Raw genomic sequence first — 27,040 nt, 5'->3', positions numbered from 1 at the left:
TTTGAATAGGAAATTTCAGATCTACCTGAAACTTCTGATCTACCTATTAGGTTTACTCCATGCTATTGGTGTGGCACCAGCACTGCAGACATCTAGACACAAAAACTCAAATGAATCTATTGCTATGAATTGAAGAATAATGGATTCTAGCTCACTGTTTCATCCTGCAGCCCTTTAACTAGGTCTTAGTTATTAGAAAAAGTTGAAATATTAGTAATGACAAATACTTTATACTTTAAAAGGATTATTGAAATTATAAATATACATTTTGCAAAACCTTGTTCTTTTTTTTTTTTTTTTTTTTATTTGATTGCAGGATGACCCATTCTCTGCTCTGGACATTCACTTAAGTGATCATTTAATGCAGGAAGGAATTTTGAAGTTTCTTCAAGAAGACAAGAGGACTCTTGTTCTGGTGACGCATAAGTTACAGTATCTACCACATGCTGATTGGGTAAGGAAAGAGATATCATGATGCAGATTTGGTAATGGACAACATACATTTGAAGTTAACACTGTAAGTGCTTAACAACTCCACTATTGCTTTTGGTAATAGAGTGTCCCCTTAGTTCTATATATTTCTGTGTATCATGTGTCTAACTACAACATTACAAAATATGGATCTTACAATAGAAGAAAACACTTCTACTTTTTTTTTTTTTTTTTTTTTTTTTTTTTTTTATTGAAGCCACCAGAGAATTGTGACTCAATTGCAGTCATGCCTATAACTTATTATGGCTTATCCATGTTTTTTTTACAAGTACAGATAAAACTGGTTTATAGAAGTTTCAGTTTTTGGGCTGTGTCAATAAACTTTAAAAATTATTATTGAATATTGAATACAATGAACACCAAAATGTGCATAATGGTAATGTCACCAATTCTAAGACATTCTTGTAGGATTCACATCAGTGATTATGCTATATATGTTGCTGAGTAGACTTACTGGATGCTTTTTCCCCTAGATCATAGCAATGAAGGATGGAATGGTGCTTAGGGAAGGGACTCTAAAGGATATCCAAAACAATGACATTGAGCTCTATGAACACTGGAAAACTTTGATGAATCGCCAAGATCAAGAATTGGAAAAGGTAAACAGGCAAGGGTGGCAAAGAGATATTTTTCAGTTAATTAAAAAAAAAACAAACAAAACAAACAAACAAAAAAAAACCTTAACATGTCAGGAAGCAAGTTTTAAACTAGGCACAAAGAAAAAAATACATGAACTGTGAGGAGCTTAAAGGAATGGAATAGATAGTCTGGGAAGTGTGTGGTACACCCATCATGAGTGGTTTTTAAGAACACATTAGGTTAACGTCTTTTTGGAATGTTGTACCAAACTGATCTACTTCAGCAAGGGGCAGAATAGGGGCTTTCCTAAATTCTTTCTTAGCTTTATGTTCTGTTATTGTCATAATCATTCAGGATTCCCTAAGAACTATTATAAAAGGTTTTGTCATACCAGAATGAGCAAGGAAAAGAGAAGGAATAAAGTGGTCGAAGAAGGATTTTCTAAAAGATAAATTCTAAAATACTGTGCCTTTGTGTTCTGTGGCCTAACTGGTCCAAATAAAGTCTCTTTGAGGTTAATGTTAGTGCTAAGACAGTGGCAGACAGCTCTCTTATTTTTATTGTTTCTTATTTATATCTTTAAGTTTTCTTGTTACAGGATATGGAAGCTGACCAGACTACTCTGGAGAGAAAAACTCTTAGAAGGGCCATGTACCCCAGGGAATCCAAAGCACAACTGGAAGATGAAGATGAAGGTATGTTTTATCATTTCATTTATTTATTCTATTAACATGTACATCATTGCCTTCCCACTTGAATATCCAAATCCAGAAGTTCATAGCAATAAAATAGGAAGATGTTACAGAGTGGCTGGATATCAGCAGCAGGCAACACAACCCATCGAGAACATCCTTGAGATGCCACACCAGGTGTAAATGGAGTAATTACTTTTGAAACAATTGGATGGTGTCAGGTGAAAGAAAAGGTGAACTACAGTCTTCCTCTTAATAAGAGCATTAATCACAGGGAGTCTCATGGCAATGTTGGCTGGAATGACTGCAGAATGCAGATTTGCTATTTGCAGGCTCTTTATTGTGTCCTTGTGTTTAATCTGGCAAAATTCATGATAGATTGCCATTTAGGTCATAGGTCTCTGGGGCTTGGACAGCTGCATTTTGAAGAGAATCCCAGTCATTGAGCAGTAGGCAGAGCTGGATACCAAAGTCCTTGAGATGGAAATATTACGGTGTCTTCTTATTTCTTTGGCAAATATGAGCAGAACACCTCTTACTGTGTGCAATCATCAGTACACTTTATCAGTTGAATGCTTGGAGGAGTTTAAATTGAGGTCACTTTCAAGCTCCTGCATACAGGAAAGCCTTGCCAGCAACCTAATCTCAGAAACTGGAAGCCATTGTCTCTTTGTGGAATGAGATAGAAAACACGGGGAAAACAGATATGTCCTTACAGTCCATAGAATGTCTACAAAAATTAGACATCATTAAGAATATAAAACACACATCAGTAACTTCAGGGCTAAAACATAACCTGACAGTATGTTCTAGGTCATCCATACTTATTATGAGACTTAGGGAAAGTACATAAAGTCTCTGTGTCCCAAGAAGTATACAGTCTTCGAAAGTGTGTAATAGTAATAACAACTTTCAAGAAAATACTTGATGATTCATTTTTAATGTTCAAAGTTAGATGTAAGTTGTATTTCAGCTTGAGGCTGCCAAGAATTGCATTTACTGTTAGTTAACAGCTATCAAGCAAGAGCAGGTAATCATTTCTCTTTCCTAAGTGTGGCCTGGAAAAACTGTCAGATGCATTTTCTTTTTATTTTGAGAAAATATAAAATGTAAAATTTGTGCACATATGAAATATATATTTCCCATAGCAGGAGTCTACCATCAATTGTGTGATGATATGAAAGCAATTATACAGTCAATGGTAAGGCCTAGAAGAAGCATTAATCCTAAATCTATGCTCTTTTAAAAAGACAAAATTTTAGTACATCTAAATAAAATAAGAGTAGAGTTCCTTAATGCAACAGATGACACAGCCTCTTGATTGGAAAACTTCAGTGAGCTTTCTGTACTCTTGCATATAACCCGAAGAATTCTACTGACAGTACAACAAAAGCTGCAGAACAGGTTGGATAAGTTTCTAGTTTCTACTATCAATACAGTCAGTACTGAAGGCTAGAATTATAAAAATATTTGATTAGCAAAACTGTCACTTGTCAAAGACAGTCTATAGATTACTTAAAGAGTATAGGGGAACTCTTAAGAAGATACGTCTAGAGCATTTTCTCTTTTCAAATGACAAATTGAATTTTGCCATTAAGAAGTAAAATTCAAAGAAAAAAATGTCAACCACATACAGTAAAACCATATATAATTGTACTGAATCCAAGCTAACTTGATAAAATATCTGAGTCACAGAGGAAGAAGAGGAAGAAGATGAAGATGATAACATGTCAACTGTCCTGAGGCTCAGAACAAAGATGCCATGGAAAACCTGCTGGAGATATCTAACTTCTGGAGGATTTTTCTTGCTCTTTCTGATGATTTTCTCAAAGTTGTTGAAACACTCAGTTATAGTGGCTATAGATTATTGGCTTGCTACATGGACATCCATGGGCAATGCAAGTGAATTCATGAATGCTGATGATGTTCGGAGCACAAAAAAGGTGGGTCATACTTTGAGCTTGACTGAAAAAAATAATTTTAAAAAGAGAGAGAAAATGTTCTTAAGTAATTATTTGCTGTTATCTCAAAACCAATTGGACTGGAAAGACAGATAGATATCATAAAATCAATCATTAGATATAATGAATGAGTAAATTATGCAAAAATATAGGGCAATTCAAATTTTATCAGTCTTTTTAAAATTATAAAATTGAACCAAAAGCATGTTTGAGGTTAGAAAAATGGTTGAAGAATGAGCAATCTCATACTAAACTTTTTCATCTGGATTTTTTAATTCCTATGACAATTATTCCATTTTTCTAAGTACTGACTATACACTTATGTCCCGCCAAAAAAGCAAGCAAACAAACAAACAAACAAAAAACAAAAAAAAACCCTCTTAAGATGTACTACTTATTTAGGATATATTTATTGCTGTAAATTTGACTAGTCTATAAATATCTTATTAAAATCCATTTGCTAATTTTTTAGAAGTCCTAAGAATGTTACAGCCCTGGCAGATTAATTGAGAATTTGCTCTGGGAATTTTAGTAGTGCTTGAATTTAATAAGTGGAAGTTTCCAAAGTCTCCTCAGTGCCTCAGTTTGTGAAAGGTTCTACTCTGGTTGTCTGAGTTCCTTGGCTAACCATTTGCATACTTTTGTATTTACCCAGCTAGTCTATCTTCTCATAGTTTCATCACTTCAAGGTCGTGAAGGATACTTATCCGTAGTTTGAAAGATCTTGGAACTGCCAGACATTCTAAATACTTGATGTATTTCAGTTTCATGATAGCTCTTTTATTTCCCCCATAATGATATTAATATAATCAGAAAGTATTTGCAATGTGACAGATCAGCTATTTAGTACAAGGCAGTAGTTCCACAGAGCAACACCTTGGGAATTTCATAGCAGAAAAAATACTTGCATTTACTTCTATGACTGATGTCTTTGTCATTTTATTAGACTTACCATGTAGCTGTCTTCAGTATCCTCTCTGGAGCAGGGATTGTCCTATGCCTCATCACGTCTCTGACCGTGGAGTGGATGGGCCTCACAGCAGCCAAAAATCTACATCATAATCTCCTCAATAAAATCATCCTTGGACCAATCAGGTATAGCAAAAACAATGCTCCCCCTGCACATTTATTTCTACTGCTTAGCTATAGAAAATGTCTGTACACAGCCTTGTGTTCTGCCTGACCAAGACTTTTATCCAAAACTGGAATTCCAAATCAGATAACGCTTTTGCTTTTAATTTATTCCACAGGTTCTTTGATATGACTCCACTGGGGCTAATTCTAAATCGCTTTTCTGCTGATACAAATATAATTGATCAGGTAGACGTATCGATATATTCTATTTATTGTATCTTGGCTTTGTAAATTTTCATTTAGCTAGTGAATAAGACACATTGAAGTATTAATGAGGGAAAATAGAAGCTCTGAAATTATATTAGACAAATTCAAAATACAAACTGTTTGCATATTTGTAGTAATGAGGTCATGCAAGTAATTAAAAGCAGTAGGAGATCTTAGTTCTTAATTTCTTCAAAAACAGACTAGTTGCTTCTGTTAAGAGATCTGGATTAGCAAAATACCAGATTTGGGGTTCAAATCAGGAAAACAGAAAATACAATATTACTTTTACTATGAGGAGTACATGTGAGGTAAGGAGATGGTCCATTGTGGCAGTAGCATATATGAATTTGGAATATTCAGCTAAAGGAATGGATACTTTCACTATGTCTATTTATCAAAACATTTGGATGAGCTACAATCCTGAATATAAGAGTGATGAGAACATGAAATAAAATTGAGAGGTTCTGTGAAAGTGTATGCTGTTTCTCTAAATATTTTATATGTCAATATTCACTTTCTTCTCTGTTATATAATTGAGGTGGAAATGGTCTTTGGACTACTGACCTCTAGAAAAAAAGAACTACTAAGTTATTTTTTTACTTCTGCACGTACAGGCTCCTGGTATGAGGCAAGAATCAGTGAACCTATAGAAATATCATTCCACTTTCCCTATGGCATTGAATAGGAAAAAGCATGTGGTGGCACTGTTACAGTTTTGTTTGTTTGTTTGTTTTTGTCTTATACATTTTTTCTTTTTGCTCTAGCACATTCCTCCTACCCTGGAGTCTCTTACCCGGTCCACATTACTCTGCCTATCAGCCATTGGAATGATCTCATATGCCACTCCATGGTTCCTTGTCGCCCTTGTGCCCCTTGGGATAGCATTTTACTTCATCCAGAAATACTTCAGAGTTGCTTCCAAGTAAGTATTGAAAAACTGCCCCAAAAATTTCTTTTATAAAGTTGATACATAAGAACTGTATTGGAATGTGAGGTTATTGGAACTAGTAATGGGATAAAATGTGATAGTGAACATAGTGTCTTGCATCTGATTCTGAGGTGTGAGTTTGACCCATACGTTAGAGGATATTTCCAGCTGACTTGATGTCAAATACAGCATTTTGGAAAGTAACTACTTGCTTCAGTTGTTTACATTTTTCACTATGGAGATCAATGAACATGAATTTTATTAGTCAACTGAGACAGCTTACAGATGGCCAAAGCCTTGCTTTTGATCTTTTGAGAGTTAGTAGAGAATGGAAAATAACTTTCTGGATTAATGTCAGTCATTGCTTTTTCCTTATATTGGAAAAAAATTCTGCAGAACACCATTTCTACTCTACAGCAACATCTCATATTCAGAATGGTCTGGCTGGTTCTGAAGAGTACATGGTTTCAGCAAGAGCCTTAGAGTTCTGTTTTTAGTGCCAATATGTAGTTTATTAACACATCTTAAGCAAGTCATTCAAAGGTTTTTCTTTAATTCACTCAGTCAAGTTTCTTGTTTTCATTTTCTTTTTTTAATCAGCCAGACGTCTGGCTGACTTTACTCCATTTTCTGATACTTAAAAATGCACATCAAGGTGCCTGCTGACATGAAATGCATGGAAGCCATAATGACCTATGAGACAGCATTTGTCACTGCAGACCCTGTATCCACAGGAGGTACATGGTAAAGCATTAGCTTGTTCTGTAGCATCCATCTAAGAGAGAGAGTGATTTCCAGAGGGAGTGATCCAGTACAGCTGATTTCTTATTAGGTAGCCTGAAAAAGAATTGTGCCAGTTATTTCTGATTTTTAAATCAGTGCATCAGAGGGGGCATAAAGCAACACACCAGTAATTTAGCTTCACTGTAGCCTACTTGTCTCCAGCTTTTCTCAGAATTTCCAAGGATGTTTTTTTCATAAGAAAATTCCATAATATCAGAATTGATAAAATACAAACTGTTTATTTCTGAAATGATTTGCTTAATTTGTTTAAGATTTGGTGTAAGCCTTGTTCTTTCCTCACTGTGTTTCCAACCTATTGCTGTGCAGGAAAGACCCACAGGTGTCAAGGTGGCTAAGGAACCTGGAAACCTGTATTTCATTCATAAATTCTTTATGATCTTCTGAGTTTCACCCTTTCCTTCTACACTACATTATTTAAATTTCTTACTTAAAATACACGAGAGGAAACAAAGCCTGATGTCTTGGGCCCCTGGAATGTACTGTGCTGTCTCTCTGTGATTTTATATAGGAAAGTAAACCATCCATCTCCAGACCTGGTTTTTCCCCAAGCTATATTGATAGCTGCAACATACAAGCCAGCAAGAATTTGGTTACCCCTGTATGTCAGCACACACACACATATGCATCCATTGGCTCTGCAGTTGCAAGTCTATAACAACTTCATTCATTTTATCTCCCTACAGTTTTCTGGGAAAACGTGCATCAGCAAGTGCTTTTTTGAAAGTGCTTCTAAATGAAATTATTTTAAATCATTTGTAAGGCATATAAGTTTTTGTTGTGTTCTTTCACTTCATGATAGAAATGAATAAATGCGATGGTTATTTGTAGAAAATATATTCCTGGGAAATGGAGGATGAATTAATAGCTTAGTCCAGTATTTATAACATACTTGCATGCAGTACTTTCCAGACATATAAGCTTCACTGAATTTTAGAAATGCAAATATTTACAGTATTTCTTACAGCACTTTGACTCTTTCTTGTATTTTTCCATTACATTTCTCAAAACCCTCTGTGTATTTTCCATCATAAATCTGAAATAGAGCATATTTGTCACCAAAACATAAGCAGCAAATTCAGTTCTGTATATTGTAACATTCAGCATCATGGAGCAGTTATTTCTGCTGACCTATCTAATATAGTGTGCAAACATAGTAGTATTTTAATAAGGAGTTTAAATATCTAATGTTCTGGCCTCTGTTCTGTTTATACTTCTACAGCTGGCTGGTATGCCAACAGTAGTGTGTTAAAGAAAGATGTATTTGTCTCTGTGCCTTGGAAAACATTCCTGTTCCGGGAGACTGGAACTTTTAAACACCATTGCTGTATTCAGGTTTTGAAAATAAGGAAGTTTCTCATTCACGTATTTTCTTTATTGGTGCGATCTCTATTTCAACCACGGGGGCAGCCGTTGAAATACACTACAATTAGATCAGTTATACTCTGCCATTTTTTATGTTCAGCATGTTTTTGTACTTACAGATACTGAAAGTGAGGAAAGGTTTACTTGGAAAAGCATTATCATTGTCAGGCCAAGTGATATGCTTACAATGAAATGGACGAGCTCGAAGATATACAAGCTCTGTTTCAAGATTAAGAGCCACAAATAATGCACTATGAAGTTTCAATTGTTCTGAGCTGATTATATTAATTATATTAAACTAGAATGTTTGAGAGTAAAAGTTGCTAGTTGCTGGCTATAATTGAAAGCAGGGTTTTACCAGGAGAGAGCTGCTGATGTTGCTGACAAAAGAAGCTTAACTATGACCAAAGACTGGAGCCATGGAGATGGCTGGGATGTGATTCATAGAATCATAGAATCACTGAGGCTGGAAAAGACCTACAAGATCACCCAGTCCAACCATCCACCAATCACCAATATTTCCCACTAAACCATGTCCCTCAACACAACATCTAAACATTCCTTGAACACCTCCAGGGTCAGTGACTCCACCACCTCCCTGGGCAGCCGATTCCAGCTCATGGTCACACTTTTGGAAAAGCAATATTTCCTAACATACAGCCTGAATCTCCCCTGTTGCAACTTGAGGCCATTTCTTCTAGTCCTATCACTAGTTACATGAGAGAAGGAGCTGACGTGCAGCTCACCACAACCGCCCTTCAGGTAGTTATAGAGAGCAACAACGTCTCCCCTGAGCCTCCCCTTCTCAGGACTGAACAATCCCAACTTCTTCAGCCATTCCTCAATAAGGCCTGTGCTCCAGTTTTGTTGCCCTTCTCTGGACACGCTCCAGGGCCTCAATGTCTTTCTTGCAGTGAGGGACTCAAAACTGAACACAGTACTTCAGCCTTACCAGTGCTGAGTAGAGAGGGATGATCACCTCCCTCCTTCTGCTGGCAGCACTATTTCTGATGCAAGCCAGGATGCCATTGGCCTTCTTGGCCACCTGGGCACACTGCTAGCTCATGTTCAGTTGAGCATCAACCAATACCCCGAGGTCCATTTCCTCTGTGCAGTCTGCCAGCCACTCTGCCCCTAGACTGTAATGTTGCCTGGGGTTGCTGTGGCCTATGTGCAGCACCTGGCATTTGTCCTTGTTGAACCTCATCCCATTGGCTTCAGCCCAGCAATCCAGATCCCTCTGTAGAGCCTCACTACCCCCAGGCAGATCGATACTTCCTGCCAATGTGGTGTAATCTGCAAAAGTCCTCTGTAGCAAAAGAGAAATGTGAGATTTCTGTGCCAGACTATAGAAATTCACTATAGAAATTGTAACTTGTGCAATTCTGAGAAGAATATGTACAATACAAAAAGTGTTGACTGTTGTCCATTATGAGGTGCTTTTTCTATGGACAGAGATGTAACAGCTGCTGTTTTGTTTTCCTACCCCAGGGATCTCCAGGAACTTGATGACAGCACCCAGCTACCATTACTCTGTCATTTCTCTGAAACAGCTGAAGGCCTTACCACTATCAGAGCATTCAGGTGAAAATGATCAGAGAGACGCTTGTGTTCTGCTCTAACTCATGTAGCTTGCTTGGAGCATATCAGAGGGCAACTTATTTGATTTGGTAGACTTTAAGCAATCTTATAAAAGGGTAGCAGGGTTTGTTTTATTGTTTTGCTACACCTCTAAACACATGTGTATGCGCTCAGCAACATAAGTATCTGTATTGGTTTCCACTGAATTAAAGATGGTAACATTTTTAGGATGTGTTATTTAAATTTTTAAGATGTTTATCTAACCGTGATTTACTTAGACTGTAAGAAACTCTCCTTTGCAGGGCAGGCACAGGCATCACTCCTCCAGTATTTGTGCTATATCTTATAAGCCCAGCACCTCAGGATGCACTACTACAGTACTTGCTAACTAGGAGACAAAATTTGCAACTAGAAAGGCTTTACAGGAAAAACTATGGTAGAAGAGATCTTGATATTCTAAGATCTAACCTTCTCAACCAAATTCAAATATTAAATTCCAGAAGATCCTGAGAATCTTTCTATTTGAATATGCATATATTTTTTCTAATTATTTTAGGAATTATAGACTAAATTTTCCTTGTATATCCACTACATCACAGCTAGCATAACTATCATACTTGATGTTGTGCCCTGATAAGCATAACTTGCACTCGTTCTGCACACAGTAGAATTTCAACCTAGAGGAAATCATACTAGTGCTCTTTACACACATATTACATCCACTTCATCTCAACTAGAGACTTGTGATATTTTTCCCAGCTCTACTGACATCTGTACATTTTAGACAGCATTGATCAGGCTGAATTTTAAATAATGTGACACTTTCCAGCAGGAGACAATTGGGCAGTGTGGGATAGAGTCAAAAGTCTAGATGATCAGTCTCATCTTCTCAATAAATTACACAGTTCCTGTGTAATTTCCTGTCTGTTTCATCACTTCAAGCTAGCTTTAGGACTATTAGTTCAGAGTGCTGCAGAAAGAACTGTAGTAGGACAAGCAAAAATATTTGCAGTGTGTTGAAGAGATGTGAGCCAGCAGTCAACAAAAAAGTGGCTTAACAAGATGTATCAATCAGAATGAAGTATTAAACCAGTAATTCATAATTAAAGCCTGATGTTGATGTGCGCTGAGTGCTTCTCAAGTCATTGAGAGTGGCCCTTCATCACACTATCTATTGAGAAAGATGAGGAGCTTATCATTTCTTGGGAGTTGTTCAACTCCTTGTTGTTTTACAAAACAGCTCTGTCAGCTTGGATGTCAGAGAGTAAAACACAGTCTTAGAAAATGAGTAGCCGTCATAACCATCACCTGAGTTTTCCATGAATCTCTGGTGCAAACTAATACCATTTCATTTCCCCCTCTGTGCTCCTCTGTTAACCAAACCTGAATTATTCAGTGTTTTTTGTCAGCAAGCTCATATTTACTAATAATCCCATTAGTCATTCTCTGTAGTTTGAGTTCAGTATGTTCCAGGATAAAATAGAGCAGCTATCCACGTAACTTACCACAAAGTAGCACAGTTGGATCAGTAAGCAATTTAAGTGACCTTTACTGTTTGTCATCTGATAGGATAAAAGTCTAAAACAGCCCAGAAGAGGAACTGGAGGTGGATGAAAAGATACAGATTAAGCATGTCAGATTTTCCATTAGGAAAACAGGAGTTTTGCTGCCAGAAAGGCAGACAAGCAGAATATTCAGTGAATCTTTGCTCCTCCCCACGTCATTGCTGTTACCACTTGTTGCTTTGGGAAGGTTGCTTGCTATGTTTATAAGCTATGCAGAGAGAAATGAAGTATTGCCAGGAAAAGGCAATAAGTAAACAAATAAATAAATAGAAGAGGTTTCTGGCAGAACAAGGATTACAGGTGCTTCATGCCACAGCCATGAAACTTTGAAATATAAGAACTTTCTATGATAAAACAGGAGATAAGCTGCTGAATCAAATTTGGCAATTTTTTTCAAGTGATGGTATTGAATAGACAGTAGAATGTAAAACAAGGAAATGTCATCCACCTGACTGCAGGCCAGACTCGAAAGTACTGTCAGGCATCATGAATGTGATGCATTTCTATCAACAGAGACTCTGCCTATACTGTGCTTCTGCCATCATGTACCTTCACTTTCAGATGCTCTGATATTTTTCACCTGTTTTTAAACATGACAGGCATTACATGGGAGCTACAAGTGACAGTGGAGGTGACGTCACTCATTTTTGTCATTCAGAAGCGATCTGTGGGGATTGTTGACTACATGGGATCTATTCCCTCACTGCAGTTGGCTAAAATGCTTAGGCAGTTCATGGCTAGCTGAGAAAACAGCTGAGCAGAGTAGTTGAGAAGAATTGGTCCACAAATCAATCTACAGCCTACCAGTAAAACTGAAACCTCAGAGACATCACCCATGTCAAACATTCTAGAAGCTGCTAGGTAACTTCTACCTGGCCTGAAAGAGCCCTGGCAGAACGTATGGGTCCTCAGGGAAGAGCTTGTAACACGAAGCTTGGCAAAAACATAAGGACAAATAGCCTGTGGTTGAGGGAAGGAGCAGGAAAGAAGAGTTCAATGCTTCATCGTTTTGTGTTTGTGTGCAATGTGTTGTAATATAACAACTTTGCTCTTGGCAGGCATGAATCCAGGTTTAAACAACGCATGCTGGAACTAACAGATACGAACAACATTGCCTACTTATTTCTATCGGCTGCCAACAGATGGCTGGAGGTCAGGACGGTACGTTCAGTTTAGTCCCAGCCATGGTTTTCAAACTTTGGAAGCAAACAGAGACTTAGGCTGATGTGGAGGATAAGACAGTAACGGGAATTAATCTCGCGTTGAGATTATACACACTGATACTTAAAATAGATCAGGATTGTTTATGTTGAACACATTGGATTTTTTTCAGCTTTCTTGGACAGAAGTAAGAAAATATGAGCCTCCCTCATCTTTTGCTGTTGCGATGTCTACTGTCTGAAGAGAGTGCAAGAACAAACATTTACATAACTTGAAATAAGGCTTTCTCTACTACTGTGCAGCATCTGCAGACCTGCCCCTATAACAGCTACTTTCAAAGCAGAGTGTGGCTTTTAAGTAATTTTGTGAGCCATGCAATCAGTCAGCCAGGGCTGTTACAGGCACCACAGTGTCTCCCCAGCAACAGGTTTAATCCCACAGCTGTGATTTAGAGGCTCTGTTTGCTGTGCCCTTACTTCTGCTGTGAGCCCATACTGTGTGTAATGTACAGAACTGTTCAATGTCACAAAAGACATAGCAGAGCTTGACTTCAACTTAAAAATGAATGACTCCTACCAATAGCACAGCCAGTGGCAGTGAGACAGGCTTCTGTTTTTTATAGGAGTTCTCCAATGACAGTGTGTGAGGAACTTCAGTGTGGCATGAGGGCAAGCAAAATCACTGTGTTTCCATTATATATCTGATGCTAAAAGAGCAGTGAATGAACAGAGCTGTGATTTGATTTTGCCAGGCACAAGTAGTTGAAAGGCACGGCTCGTACTCACATCAAGGCTGTTATCCTCACCTTCACTGGTAGAGCAACAAAGTTGTGTTCCATTTCTTAAGATGTCAGACTTTCCCATTGTGCATGAAGCTATCAGCATGCGAGATCATGCTGAACTTGTTTCCACATCAAAGACAGATAAATAACAGACACATCCAATCCTGGAATAAGCTGTGGCAATGCTTAATGTCTCAGTCTCAAACTTGCATACGTGTGGAGTGAAACTGATCAAAGAATATGCATTGCTTCATCATCACATCAGAAATAATGTGGTCTCACCAAGGAATAGTTCATTTATCTCTGCCCAATAGTTCAGTGGTACTAATATCACTGAGAACTTCAGAAGGAATCAGTAGCAACTCGTCCCAGCTGCTCTTGAAGACTCAAGAGCACTCTACTTCTATTTCTTTGCAGTTAAGTTGGAGTCTATCATCTGATCATGGACACATCTTACAGATAGATGAACAACAAAGCCTTCATTTCAAATCTCTGAGGGAAAGACTCCAGGCAGGACATTATCAAATAGGAGGAAAAAAATGGATGGAAAATGCTAACTTTGTAATCCAAAGTAAATATCATGCAGGGAACAGTGGGAGAGTAGGAACACCAGCAGTCCCATGAATCAGGTACCTTCATGACTGCATGAGACCACTGTGTATCTGGCATTCACTTCAGAATGGAGATACACATCAAGAAAATTGGCTGAAGCTTGTGAAAAGCCTGAGAAGTCAGATCTGTCCAGTTCAATCTCCTCAGCAATTTCTGCAAGAGCAAGGTTTAACAGACCAGATGCAGCCCCACAACTACACTATTCTAATGCTTTGAGCTACTGCTACCAACAAGCAAATGGTTTCGCTGCAGGCTATGAGCGTATAGCAGGCTTAGGGATGTCTTCCCCATGCACAGTGTCCCACTACATAATGTAGACACTTTACACTTGTCTGCCCAAAAAACATGTGCATTACTTGTATAAATCGTGCCAAAATCCTTCATGGACTGATACTTCTATTTTGGAAGGTAAATGCATGTTTGAGAAGATGTGAGAGAGAGTGGAAAGGAGTGGAATTCATTTGCTTTAGAAGTTTGTAATTAAGGATGTTATGCCATTCTTATGATTTCTTTTCACGTGCTCATTACATTTTTTTATACATCCTCTTCTGCTACATGGAGACACCTCAGCCCAGTGGTTTTGCAGAAAATACTGGCCTGTTTCATCTGTGTCCAGCAAGTTCCTGTAGGCTGTTTTAGACACCAAAAATCCTGGTCTTTTCCAGGAAAAACAACCCAAATGTAAGGACTAGGTGTCATTACAGAAATAATCCTCAGTAAATTGAATGTGCTGTGCAACAGAAGAAATTTTATTATCAGTGCATTTTAATGTTGTCTAGAATCTTACTCTCTCCCTCTGTCTCATTTTAGGATTATCTTGGTGCTTGCATAGTTCTTACTGCAGCTATCACTTCCATCACTGAAGGGCCAAACTCGGGGTTTGTGGGGCTAGGTCTCCTGTACGCTCTGACGGTAAGTATCAAAGCACAAGAACTTTGAGACCCATTATTCATTTTATGGTAATTTAAAAATTACTTATACATGATTATCTTCCAGCTTTCTTAATTGTTAAAAAAAAAAAAAAAAAATCTTGCAAATAATGGATTCAAGCCAAAGTTGAAAGAGTTCAGAGCAACTTGGACTTGCTTCAGATTTTATGAGCCAATTAAAAAAACACAACCATTCCCAGGCCCTGTGTGCTCCCAAGCAGAGCAGAAAAATTTAAAATGCGTAAGAGGACCTGCTGTGCACTTTGTTTTGCACAAGACAGTGTTGGTTGCACTTGTACATGGCAGAACCTGCCAGACGCTGCTACCTCACAGGCTGTCATAAACATTGGTAATGTTTAACCAAAGACCAATGTAATAATTGCTGAAGAAGCTGAAATGCCTGTTCTGCCTTTGGATGGATTCTACTCAGATACCCAATATTATTTGTCCAATTCTGAATGAATGTGGAGATTGGGATCTTTAAGGCTAGAAGGCATGGTCCATCATGACAAGTAGCCATAGGAAAGAGGAGGTGGGGTTAGGAAAGACAAGATTTTGGTGACACAGTAACCAAATCATTTTAACTATATTGTGAGCAATTTAAGGTAAGTCATGGAGAAGTCCTTCATGGAAAAGTCCTTATAGGAGGTAGTAAAAGAGGCTGAGAGTGCATCATGGGCATAGCATGACTACTGTCATCACAGAGAGGCAAAAATATAATTGAATTCACCAAAACAGTGGGGATAAAAACAGAATGAGGATAGTGGCAGGAAGAATTTTTGAAATCGTGGTTGGCATGGTACAAAGCCGGCTGCTTCATGCTCTAGTAGGTGGAAGGTGGTGTCATATAGAGGATATGGGTGTGGGTCTAGCACCAAGATTTGGCTTTACCCTTAAATGCTGGTAAGCCCATTGTTGCAGCAGATGATTCCTGGCAGCTGCCTTAGGGTGGCCTTAGATCCCCTTTGAGCCACTGTTACATCACTGTGAGCATCTGCCAGCAACTGAGAATCTGTCCCAGACTTCCAGCTTCATTCTGAAAACATTCCTGGTAATCCTGCTTCATTAGCAGAGATCTGGAAGCGCCAAGATGTCTGCATTGCCTTGGCTACTTTATACTTAATCTGTATTTGCAAACAGATCATTAGCGCAAATTAGCCATTTGCTGAAGTCTGGCAGAGTAGCAAAAGTGGGAACCTGTCTCTCTCCTCCCTCGCAATAGCACTAGTGAAACCATGGATGCAGCTGGATCATTGCCTGTCTCCTGACAGGTTTTGTATCATTTCTCTTTGGAGCTAAGAGAGGGATGATGTTTGGACCTGGATAAGTGCAAGCTTTGTAGTAACATGGTGTTTATAGTAGGCGTTCAGAAGCTTATTCTCTTCCCTTGTATAAACACTGCCAACTCTATTGCACAGCTGTGAAGAAGGCTGAAGCTATGGGTGGGGCCTTTGAGATGCCAGACTCTTTTATCAAATTTGACAGAACTATGATTGTAGATACATTTCTGAATCAAAAGCTGGACAGAGATGTGTGTTTCTGAACAACAAATAACTCACCACTCATCAGCAAGACAATCAACTAAATCCTCTAAATTCACAACAAATTTTATTGTTGACTCTTAGTGAAAAATATAAGGTATAAGGTAAATGGAAAAGAAGTGAAGCTGTGTGATTTATTCATAATAAACATCTCATTTGGCAGATTTAACAAGCAAATAAATGACAAAACCTTTCTCCAAGTGTATTTGTTTGTAGGGTGTTCTCATTAACTGAACTTTCTAAACCCTTATTCGGGTACCTAAGTGGCTCAATTTTTAAAGGTGCTTGCCTATCAAGAGCTTCTAATAAGACCAGTTTTTCTTTTTTTATAGGGGCTTCTACATAGAGACTTAGAAACATACATTTAGGAAATTGCTTTACAATTATCTGTCTTGACTTGTCAGTCCTCTCTAGGAGTCAGCTTCTCTAAGCTACTGAGTATTGTTCAGCAATTAATTATCAACAGTTGCTTACTACAAGCAATACATTTACGATTTATCAAATCCTGCTTGACTACAACTGGTAATAAAAATAAATATAATAATATATAATATATTATATATGTAATAAAAATAAAATAATGAAATAACAATGAATTGATAATATATTTTTTCTCATATATTTCTATAAAAAAAAAAACAAACAAACCAAAAACCAACAAGTTTTCCACAGAGATAAATGAATCATCTGAACATACACAGAAGGAAATAGAATTTAAGTGACCATCACATTCTTTTCAATATACTTGCAAACAGTCAACTTTCTTAATCTTTAGTTAGTCTTTGAAAGATTAGAAACTGCAGCATTTACAAACAGTGTTGCCAGTTTTGATTTCTTCTGTGTCTGCGTGCTTAAAGAAAGTGCCTTACAGTACTAGGGAGCAAATGACTGTCCTAGTCAGTCTCAGCTTGACTCTGGGGGTATGATGTTTCCATCCTTCTCCTCCAAAAAAGAAGGATGAGAATACCAAGCAGTAAATTAATATGTCAGGGTTGTTTTTTTTGTTGGAGTATGACTGGTCTGTTATGTAAGTGATGCTGTTCCACTGAGTCTAGGACTGTTGCAATGTCAGTAATTGACCCATTGTTCTGGATCAGGCCAAAGACTTTCACAAATTTATCTGACTTTTACTCTCAAACATATAGGTGCACAGACAGAAATCTGAACCCTACCCTTTTTCTGTTTTTGTGATGTAGATAACCAACTATTTGAACTGGGTGGTGAGGAATCTGGCTGATCTGGAGGTGCAGATGGGTGCTGTAAAAAAAGTACATAGCTTCTTGAACATGGAGTCGGAGAACTATGATGGCTACCTGGGTACTGCACTCTAAATTTTTGTGGTTTGGTCTGTTGTTTTGTTGGTTTTTTTTACTATGGCTTGTTTTTCCTCTAGGATTGTTAAAGCAAGGACTGATTTGAATGACAAAGGTAGACAAAAGGAGCCATAAGACATATAGACCAGTGCCTGTCAACAGAAATCAAAATGCAGGGATAAAAAGCATGACACTGAAGTACAATCAGAATGTTTCAGGGCAAAACATCTATGCAGCTAAACAGTAAATGAAAAGACAGATGAAAACTAGAAATGCATTAAAATCCCTTGCTTTCAGATGCATGATCTTTGCAGCAAATGGGGGCTACAAGACAAAGGCATGGTGGTACTCAGACTTCAGCAATTCTTCCCTGAGCCTTTTTGCTACTATTTATTTTGCACATATTTCAGACTGGCTTTGTTGTTTCAGAAGTGCAGCGATGAAAAAGCTTGCAGGTCAGCAAGCTTCCTTGACAACCAAACTCCTTAGTTGAGACAAAACCTATCTACGTGTTTGCAAATCAGGATGACATACGAGCTGTGATAATGTCAACAGCTCAAATTGTCATGCAGTAACAACATCCTTCCTTGCACTCTCCTTCCTCTGCCGGTTACTGACCTCAGAGCACGTTTACACTGCACTGACCTTTTCTGTTTGTTTTGCTTCTCCCCATTTCATTGCCAAGAGCTCCTTAGGCATTCACCCTCTCATCTTAGGTGTCATGATTGGAAAGATAAGTGCTAACATGACCATCAGGCAGTCCGGAAATCCCTTGGCAAACAGCCCAAGCATGCCATCCTAATAGAAGGCACTCCTTTACCCTAAGTGTATTTGGCATGAAACGGAAGGCTAGGTTTCTCAAATGGTTTCATGAAGGTGTCCAGAAAGAGGGAGGGAAAAAGGAACTGTCATAAAAAGTGACCTTCTGATAGCATTTGTTTTGTTTTATTCTGCTGTAACCATTCCAGACCCTTCTCAAGTCCCAAAAGATTGGCCCCAAGAGGGGGAAATCAAGATTGAAAATTTGTGTGTGCGATATGAAAACAACCTGAAGCCTGTTCTCAAACACGTTAAAGCTTATATTAAACCAGGACAAAAGGTACTGTACAATTTCATATGATCCTCCTTCTGGAGCAGGTTGTTCTTTATTTTCTAACATAGCAGAAGAGCAAGACTAACAGTAATTTGCAGTGACAGTTATATGGACATGGGTCAGGAAACACACTGAGGGCATCATTTATTGGCTGAGATCTATTTTCCTTCCTAGACATCCATCTCTTTCCATGTCCACCCCCACTGCACAGAGTGAGTGTAGATGGTGAGATGAGAACAGGTGAACAACGAACAAGAGCTGAGAAAACACGCAAGAACATCTTAAATTTCAGTATATAGTGTCACTGAAGTTCAGATGAAGAGTTCTGGTGTTTCAAAAGTCTTCCTGGGATCAATGTTTCCAATCATTATTTTGCCAAAGAGAACTATTTTGTTTAAGCATTTTTGCCTCAATATCCCAATATACCTGAAAATCTGTTATTATGTTAAATTTCAGCTACTGAATTGTTACAAAATGTTCAAATCAAAGTAATAATAAATGTTACATTGCCCCACGGATTGATTCAACAAGCAGAAATAATGAAATTCCACATGAACCAAGCAAAAAATATGTTTCCCCCATGTTTAAAATTGCATTTATTCTGAGGACAATACTAACATTGCAGAAATTGGACTTTACAGAGTAAAAGAAAAATTTAAAAGACATTTGCTCAGCCAAGTATATATGTTTAAGTTCCTTGTCCAATCAGGACATCATTCAGGATGCATACATGCAAATCCATTGCATACAAATGAGAAACCCCACTGCATGCAAATTAGAGACATCATAATGTCCCACTGTGAAATAAATAGCACTCTTTTTTATCAACTTGAAACACCTAGCTTTTACTATGTGATTGATAGGATTGTTTAATAGGACAAGTGGGAATTTCTACCATGTGTTACATGAGTTCTTCAGTGCACAGATGAAACCGCTTCACCATTCAGTTAAAGGTCTCTGTGGATTTCAGCACTGCACAAAACGCAGGGAGAAATTAAACAGGTTTTGCTTTTTTATTATTTATTTCTGAAGACAGGGCATGATCCATAGCAGCTGAAGCATCACTTTAAATTAACATTTGTTAAATTGTGGTTTTTTTTCTGTTGTTGCCTTCTGCCTGGAGGATAGAGCAGTGTAATAATCTCTGCCTCACACTCCCCAGCATCAGTGACAGCCCACCCCCAGCTTTTACCTTTGTTTTACAAATCCTCACAATTCAATAACAGAACAGAGAGTGTGCTTGTCACAGTCTTCTGTTTTTATTCTAGTGTCTGCCACTGGCCATTGGGAAGAAACCTTTCTTCTCACTAGCAGCAGTCCAGTCCAGCTTTCTTAGAACCACAAGTCTGAATTACAGCTGTCTTTCATATGGAACATCTTGTTTTCTTTTGCAGGTTGGGATCTGTGGTCGTACTGGCAGTGGCAAGTCATCCCTGTCTTTAGCATTCTTCAGAATGGTGGACATATTTGATGGTTAGTTTTCATTGGAGTATGTGTCTCCTGACTCACTCCCTTCTTATTTCTTCAGAGAAAGCTGGGACACTTTTTGATAGTTTATATCCTATCTCTCAGTCTCAGAAGATACTCAATTAGAATGGGGCTTGTTGTGCCTAATCACTCAAAGTACGAAGTGTCCTATTGTGAGTAGCACTTGGTTCTTCCAGGAAACATCATGTACAGATTATACTTCCACGTTAAAAAAAAAAAATATTTTTTATTTTTGGCATTTGCTCTAACAAAACAATATGCCATTTTTGAGATAAGAGGGAAAATATGCAACTCTCTAGAGCTCTAAATTTCTCCCTAAAGAATAACTGCATTAACTTGTTATAACTGTGATAATATTAGTGGAGTAGAAATGAACTCAACAAATCCTTTCCCTTGATAATTATTTTTTATTTTATAGCATTTTCCCACAACTACATCAGAAGCTGAATAAAGGTTTTGGAAACTTTTTGCTATGTTTCCATTCCTGCAGCATTTCACTCTCCTAGCTAATTGAAATGAACTAGTATGCAGCAATAGGCACCCTGCAGTTATAATAGAGATACGTGTGAGCTGTTGGGGCATATGGAAAACTACTGGAAATTCACTTTTTTTTTTTCTTTTTTTTTTTTTAAACGAAGATTTCCATGTTTCTAATTTGGTCATTGTACATCAAATGTTTGCTAGGGAAATCCCAGTAAGATGTGGGAGGATAAATAATACTAATACTTGCTTTTGTGTGGTTCTGTGCCTGTATGTATCTATGGCAATAGGTTTCTGATTATGACTGGGGATCCTGGATATATAAATAGTGCAAACAATTATATTTGTGCCCAACTTTCAGTTTCTTTCTACTTTAATCTTTCTTCTATATCTTTTCTTTATTCCTTCTGTGTCCCCAATTTTTCCCAGTGGGAATGTCTAAGTCTTTTCTAATTGACACCTGTTTGTCCTTTGTGCACAACCCTCTCCACGTCTTGGCTCAATTCGTATTTAGTTTCTAAGCTGGCTCACTTCTGATTGGAGTCCTGATTCTTAAAAAATTACATAACAAGATTTTGAGTAAATTTACTGAAGCCAAAATTTCATTCACGGTACCCACTTTGGTTCCATATGTCTTTGTTATTTTTTTAAATTTTTGTACGTTCCATGTTATTCCCCTATTCTCACTTCTTTATTTAGTGCGTTCCCTTTCTTGCCCTCTCTTTGAACCACCTATCTGTCTTCCTTGAGTACTTGTTACTTTCCTGGTTTCCCAACTCCTCCCTACTTCTTCCTAAAAGTCCCCTCTCCTTGGTTTCTACCACAAATACATTACCTTTCTCCCACAGCATGCCACAGTAATATTTATCACAGAATAACCTATAAAATGCAATATCATTAAAAACTTGGAATTACAAGGTGCCATACACGCAGCTTTGAAAATCCATGTATTTGCCAGTTTGTGGTTAGGTTCTCCCTAACAAATGAACATATTGCAGGCGCCTCCCAGGGCTGCATGCAGCCACTCCATGGAGTAATCCACAGGGAAGAGTTGAGCCTGATGAAAAATACCCCTTACAGTATCCTTATTCAATTTCCTCTGGTACATTGCTGCCCCATATACAAAGGGAAGTTTCTATGTCCAGGGGAAGTCACTGACTTTGGTAGTTCCTGATTTTTCTTTAAGGAGCCAAGGAAAGAGCTTCCTTTACCCTTCCTACTTTCTTCTGCTTACGGACTACCCATCCCCAGTTTCTCTGGTACGTTTCTCCAGTCTCTCCACTCTGAATATTTGCAATTGCCACAGCTAGCACACCATAAGTCAGATTTTCAGATGAGATCCATATGCTCTTTGACCTGAAGTAGTGACGAGAAACGGAAAAATCTTACTTTACTAAGTCTCTCCGCTGTTACAACAACTTCTTGTGTGGGAATGAACTACTGGTTTAAGGAGTGATTAATGTGACTTCTTCCAGTAATCTTATGCTAGAAGAACACTATGTAGCTAGTTCACAATCAAATATTTAAGTAAAACTGATATGTAAGAATCACCATGAATGGTATTAAAATGCCTTGGAGTATGATATCCTTTTTTTTCCTTTTTTTTTTCTGATCTGCCTCATGTTAAAAAGTTATGTTGTCCTACTCAGCCTTGAGTTCCAAAGAAATTTTTGGCTCCTGATGTATTGACTGTAGATAAATACATGTATTATGCAAAAGAAATAAGCACAGAGATTACAGACCTCCTGCTACTGTTAAAGTCAAGAACAGAGGAAGATACAAAATGTGGCTAATTACTGTTACTCTTATTCTCACTCTGGCTGTAAACATTAGGTTTCCTCATAATAAATTATCCTTCCAGTGCTACTATTAATTACATAACACAGAAGCCACTAATTTCCTTTAAAGGAATTTGGGAGGGGGGGGAGGGGGGAAAGGGGGGGGGGGGTGGGGAAAGAAATATGGAAAGGCAGCAATGTCACCAAAAGGCTGGATTTCCTCTGGGTTGTGTTTCTACATGCATTCACCTTCTCCATGTCTGTATAACGACACTGAGAGAATGCAGGGGCATGCTGTCTCATCATCTGGAGCCCAGCCAAAGTATTTGCTTTATCTTTCTGATTGTGCAATTCCCTCATATGCCCTCTGCTCGTTGTTTTAAACAGGGAGGATAGTGATTGACGGAATAGACATCAGCAAATTGCCTCTTCACACTCTCCGTTCCCGACTCTCCATTATCCTCCAGGATCCGATACTGTTCAGTGGTTCCATCCGGTGGGTGTATGCAAAAAGAGCAGCAGTGTGTTTGTGATGGGTGATGTGGGCAGGAAGGGATGGAAAAGGGAATAAACCTTCCTAGATCACCACAGTCTAGCCATAGTCCATGGGGAATTAAGTGAGGTACACAGTTCCACTTTGTTCTTTTGCAGAGGACCTTCATGAATTGTAACTGTAGTGACAAGACCCCTATTTTGTTTTTCTTTGCAGCTTCAATTTGGATCCAGAATGCAAGTGCACTGATGATAGACTCTGGGAAGCTCTGGAGATTGCTCAGCTGAAGAACATGGTCAAATCATTGCCAGGAGGCCTTGGTAAGTCCAAATCACTAGGAATATAGATCAATAATGGCATTATACATGCATAAATGTGTACACATGTAAATAGCTACATCGGATCTTACACTCTGAAACATCATGTAGCAGGTACCTCATGAATATTCTGTCTCTATGCCAGAGCAAATAACTTTACTAAAAATCTGAACAAGAATCTGGTTTTCCATTCATTGCAGACAAATCCTGTGGCACCTCAACATTATAGACAGGTGATTTGTCAGAAAAGAGTTTTAAAAAAGAGTTTCTTCTTTGGCTCCTTCAATAGAATCTTGCTTGGCCAGCAGAGTTTTAGCTCTTGAACACAGACAAAGCATTTTCCTTTTCATTTGAGACCATTCATTTGAGGTTCATGAAGAAAGCTCGCCTATTTCTTTCCATAATGTGTGTATGACATTACTAAGATAATTATCTTGTATCCTACTAGATTTAACTATTTGGGTCATTTGCTTAAATACATTGGCTTTTTCAGGGATTTTGTTTCACACTGGAGTAGTGCACAGAGCTTTCATGGTGCCCTCTCAAAAACATTGTGTTCTGATTTTACTAATTGGTTTTTATTATAGATGCGATGGTAACAGAAGGAGGAGAGAACTTCAGTGTAGGGCAAAGACAGCTCTTTTGCCTGGCCCGAGCCTTTGTTCGCAAGAGCAGCATTCTTATCATGGATGAAGCCACAGCATCTATAGACATGGCCACAGTGAGTATAGCAATTTGCTCCATTGCCACATGGATCTACTGGGAGAAGAGGCATCATCTGACCCAGAAGTTAGCCATGAGATCTGTTTAGCAGAGAAAACTGTCAGTTTGCCATGTGTTTAGTTTCAGTTGTTTCTGTTGATGTGTTTGGGGTTTGATTATTACTGTGAGAGATTAAAAGAATAAAAGTAATATTTTAGAGAGTCTGCTTTTACCTATGCAGCATTTCATTGCTGGGATTCTGGTTCACAGATGAAAGGTGGTGTGGAATATGAGTCTGACTTTTTGATATTTGAAGGCACATAACAAAGTAAAATATAGGAGAATGAAATAACTGAAGTAAGCCTTTTGTTTTGTAGGAAAATATTCTGCAGAAGGTCGTGATGACTGCCTTTGCAGACCGCACAGTTGTAACAATAGCGGTAAGTACTAATGCTAGCAGATGCTCTCCTCTTATTTCTCAAGCAGTTATTCTTGACTTTAACCAGCTAAACATCACTATGAAAGCAAGGTAAAACTAAAACCCAAAGTCGGAATATTCCCAGATGTTGCAACAGGATAAGACGCATACTGTCAGCCTGAAATTTTGTATTGAGTGATATCTTGCAGGTGGGCCAAATGAAAGCACTGAGATATAAAGGACTTTATATGGAACTTTAGCATCTGCATTGCCTCCAAGAAAATTTAAAGTTATTCTCATTATCAAATTGAAACCAAAGCTATGGGCTAAACAATTATTGAAAGTTGCTTCAAAAGAGAGATAAATATGTGTTTCAGCAGCTGTTTCATTTGCTTTGTCTGGAATCCAGTCTTGTGGTTAGAGATTAGAGTTATGTCTCTTGGAGTCTGGTTTCAAGACTGTCAGTGACTAGTTTGTGTAAATGAATGACTTAACCCAGGCTCATTTACAACAGGCTGTAAGATTCTTAGATATGTAAATGCTGAATATGCTAACAGTAAGCTTATTCCTTTCCAGTTAAATGCCGTTCAAACATTCAGTATTGTCATTCTCACTGGAATTTCACTTCACCTTTCCTTTGCCTTTCCAAACTTGATGTCTCAAGCAAAATGGCACATATTAATATTTAGCTTTCCTTGCACAGCTGACTTCATTTCCTTCCGCTCTTCACTCATGGCTGCTCCTTCCTTCACCCACCTGTTTTTCTTTTCTTTTTTCCAGCATCGTGTATCTCACATCTTGGACGCCCATATTGTCCTAGTCCTTTCTGATGGTTTTCTAGTTGAATGTGACACTGCCTCAAACTTACTCCTCAAGGAGGACGGCCTGTTCACCACTTTGGTGAAGACTCACAAGTAGACTCTCTCAGTCCACACTGTTCACAAGACTTCTGACTATTTGGTAGTTATTTTTACCTCTTTAGTTTCCTTTCATTCTGCTTCCTTTCTACTGCACAGCTTCTGAGATGACAGTGTAAGAACATTTTTTATTATGAGGCTTCTGGATTTGTTTCATTTCTTCACTATTTTCTTGAATTACATTTAACAGAAGCCTGGACGTGCAACTAACATTGAATCTACAATGCTAAACAAATCCATTCCTTCAATTAATCCCTAAATTTCAGCCGCTTCAGTGCAATGTCTTATATTTAGAACTAGTCCTATCTGTACCTGACTGGCCACTTCTTAGTAATACATTTCTATACCGAATCACTACATCTTGTAACCAGTTCTCTTTAAGATTTATGACCACGAGTAAGCCTTCACATCATCCCCAATTGCCATATCTTAATGTGGATTTTAGAAAACTATTCTTTGATTTCTGGCTTGCTTGTGCCCTAACTTGCTATCATCAGTCTTGTAAGTCTGTGCCAGGAGAGTGGGTGGTCCTTTGTGGAGTGAGGTGTTGGACTTGATCCTTAAGAATGCCTTCCAACTCAAGATATTCAATGATTTCATGATTCTATGATATTTGCATTGCTGAAATCAAACTCTACCTCCTGTTACCTATAGGACCAACCTATTCCCTGCAGCAAGAACCAATTTAATATTGGAGGGAGCTAACTGATCTGCAGAAGGAAACAACCTAGGAGTGTCCTAATATGCATGCAGCATGGGCAGGCAGGGTACACAGCCAAGGAGTGGAGCAGGATGCCACGCCACCTGACAGTGCAGGCATACCCAGGATGTTTCTCGCCTGTATTTCCTTAAGGGGAAGATATATTTCAGTGATGCTGGAGGATCTCTTCCAACAGCTGTCTTGTCCATAATAGCAATTAGCTGACTGAAAATGAAGCATGTGCATGCGTAAGTGTTTTCAGGCCAAGTGCCAGAAGCTGTGAAGTAATTTGAGATCTCTTCAGATTAAAGATATAGTACAAGGACCTACTCCAAATACCGCTGTAAACAAAGAAAGCCTTTTATTGACTTCATACACCCTGGATTAGGCCCATTAATGAAACGCAGTGAGAATTGTCATAATTAAAACTTCTGTATGCTTTTCTTTGTGGCAGCATCGGGTCCACACTATCCTAACGGCAGACCTGGTCATTGTCATGAAGCGAGGGAACATTTTAGAATATGATACGCCTGAGAACCTGCTTTCTCAAGAGGATGGCATCTTTGCTTCATTTGTCCGGGCTGACATGTGAAGAACCACATGATGTGTTTTAAAAGCTTATTTTTAAACAAATGAAATGCATATTTTTTAATTCAGTGTAACATCACTTTCAGCTTTTTTTTTTTTTTCAGAGCTTCTTCTTTATTCACAATTCCATCTCCCAAAATAATAAATCCCATTGCAATGCATGTATTTCTCAAAGCAATAAAAATGTCACTTAATTCAAAAGCCATTAAACTTCATGCTCACACGCACGCACACACACACACAGGCAGAAGTCTTGATTTCCTGGAAATCTGGCATTTTTATTAGACTCAATGACCTTATTTTCTTTTGTAGAGAGCAAAAGAAAATGCAGTGCTCTTACAAGCTGCATATGTTATTCTGGAACCAAGAATAAAATCGTGCCGTTTGTCAAGGAAGCAAGAGACCCCCAGAAGAATGCTATCCC

The 27,040-nt window shown here is 38.2% G+C and overlaps 1 protein-coding gene across 1 annotated transcript in view; it reads left to right on the top strand.

Annotated features, from left to right (window-relative positions):
• The window catches only part of ABCC9 (ATP binding cassette subfamily C member 9), a gene marked incomplete at both ends in the record, with an annotated part of 64,746 nt that extends 38,126 nt beyond the window's left edge, over positions 1 to 26,620 (top strand). Inside the window, 18 exons of the mRNA XM_079549509.1 lie at positions 317 to 454; positions 966 to 1,091; positions 1,670 to 1,766; positions 3,459 to 3,688; positions 4,671 to 4,819; positions 4,975 to 5,044; positions 5,830 to 5,987; positions 9,651 to 9,743; positions 12,364 to 12,466; positions 14,670 to 14,771; positions 17,526 to 17,646; positions 18,611 to 18,741; positions 20,130 to 20,208; positions 22,869 to 22,977; positions 23,191 to 23,294; positions 23,879 to 24,012; positions 24,371 to 24,433; positions 26,483 to 26,620. Coding sequence (XP_079405635.1) covers positions 317 to 454; positions 966 to 1,091; positions 1,670 to 1,766; positions 3,459 to 3,688; positions 4,671 to 4,819; positions 4,975 to 5,044; positions 5,830 to 5,987; positions 9,651 to 9,743; positions 12,364 to 12,466; positions 14,670 to 14,771; positions 17,526 to 17,646; positions 18,611 to 18,741; positions 20,130 to 20,208; positions 22,869 to 22,977; positions 23,191 to 23,294; positions 23,879 to 24,012; positions 24,371 to 24,433; positions 26,483 to 26,620 — 2,145 coding nt within the window. The remainder of the gene's footprint in view (positions 1 to 316; positions 455 to 965; positions 1,092 to 1,669; positions 1,767 to 3,458; positions 3,689 to 4,670; positions 4,820 to 4,974; positions 5,045 to 5,829; positions 5,988 to 9,650; positions 9,744 to 12,363; positions 12,467 to 14,669; positions 14,772 to 17,525; positions 17,647 to 18,610; positions 18,742 to 20,129; positions 20,209 to 22,868; positions 22,978 to 23,190; positions 23,295 to 23,878; positions 24,013 to 24,370; positions 24,434 to 26,482) is intronic.
• Positions 26,621 to 27,040: the final 420 nt, after the last annotated feature.

Source organism: Tetrao urogallus (assembly GCF_951394365.1).
Source record: "Tetrao urogallus genome assembly, chromosome: 1".
Taxonomy (NCBI): domain Eukaryota; kingdom Metazoa; phylum Chordata; class Aves; order Galliformes; family Phasianidae; genus Tetrao; species Tetrao urogallus.
The sequence above is the reverse complement of the archived record's forward strand: the minus strand, read 5'-3'. Positions and strand labels throughout refer to the sequence as shown.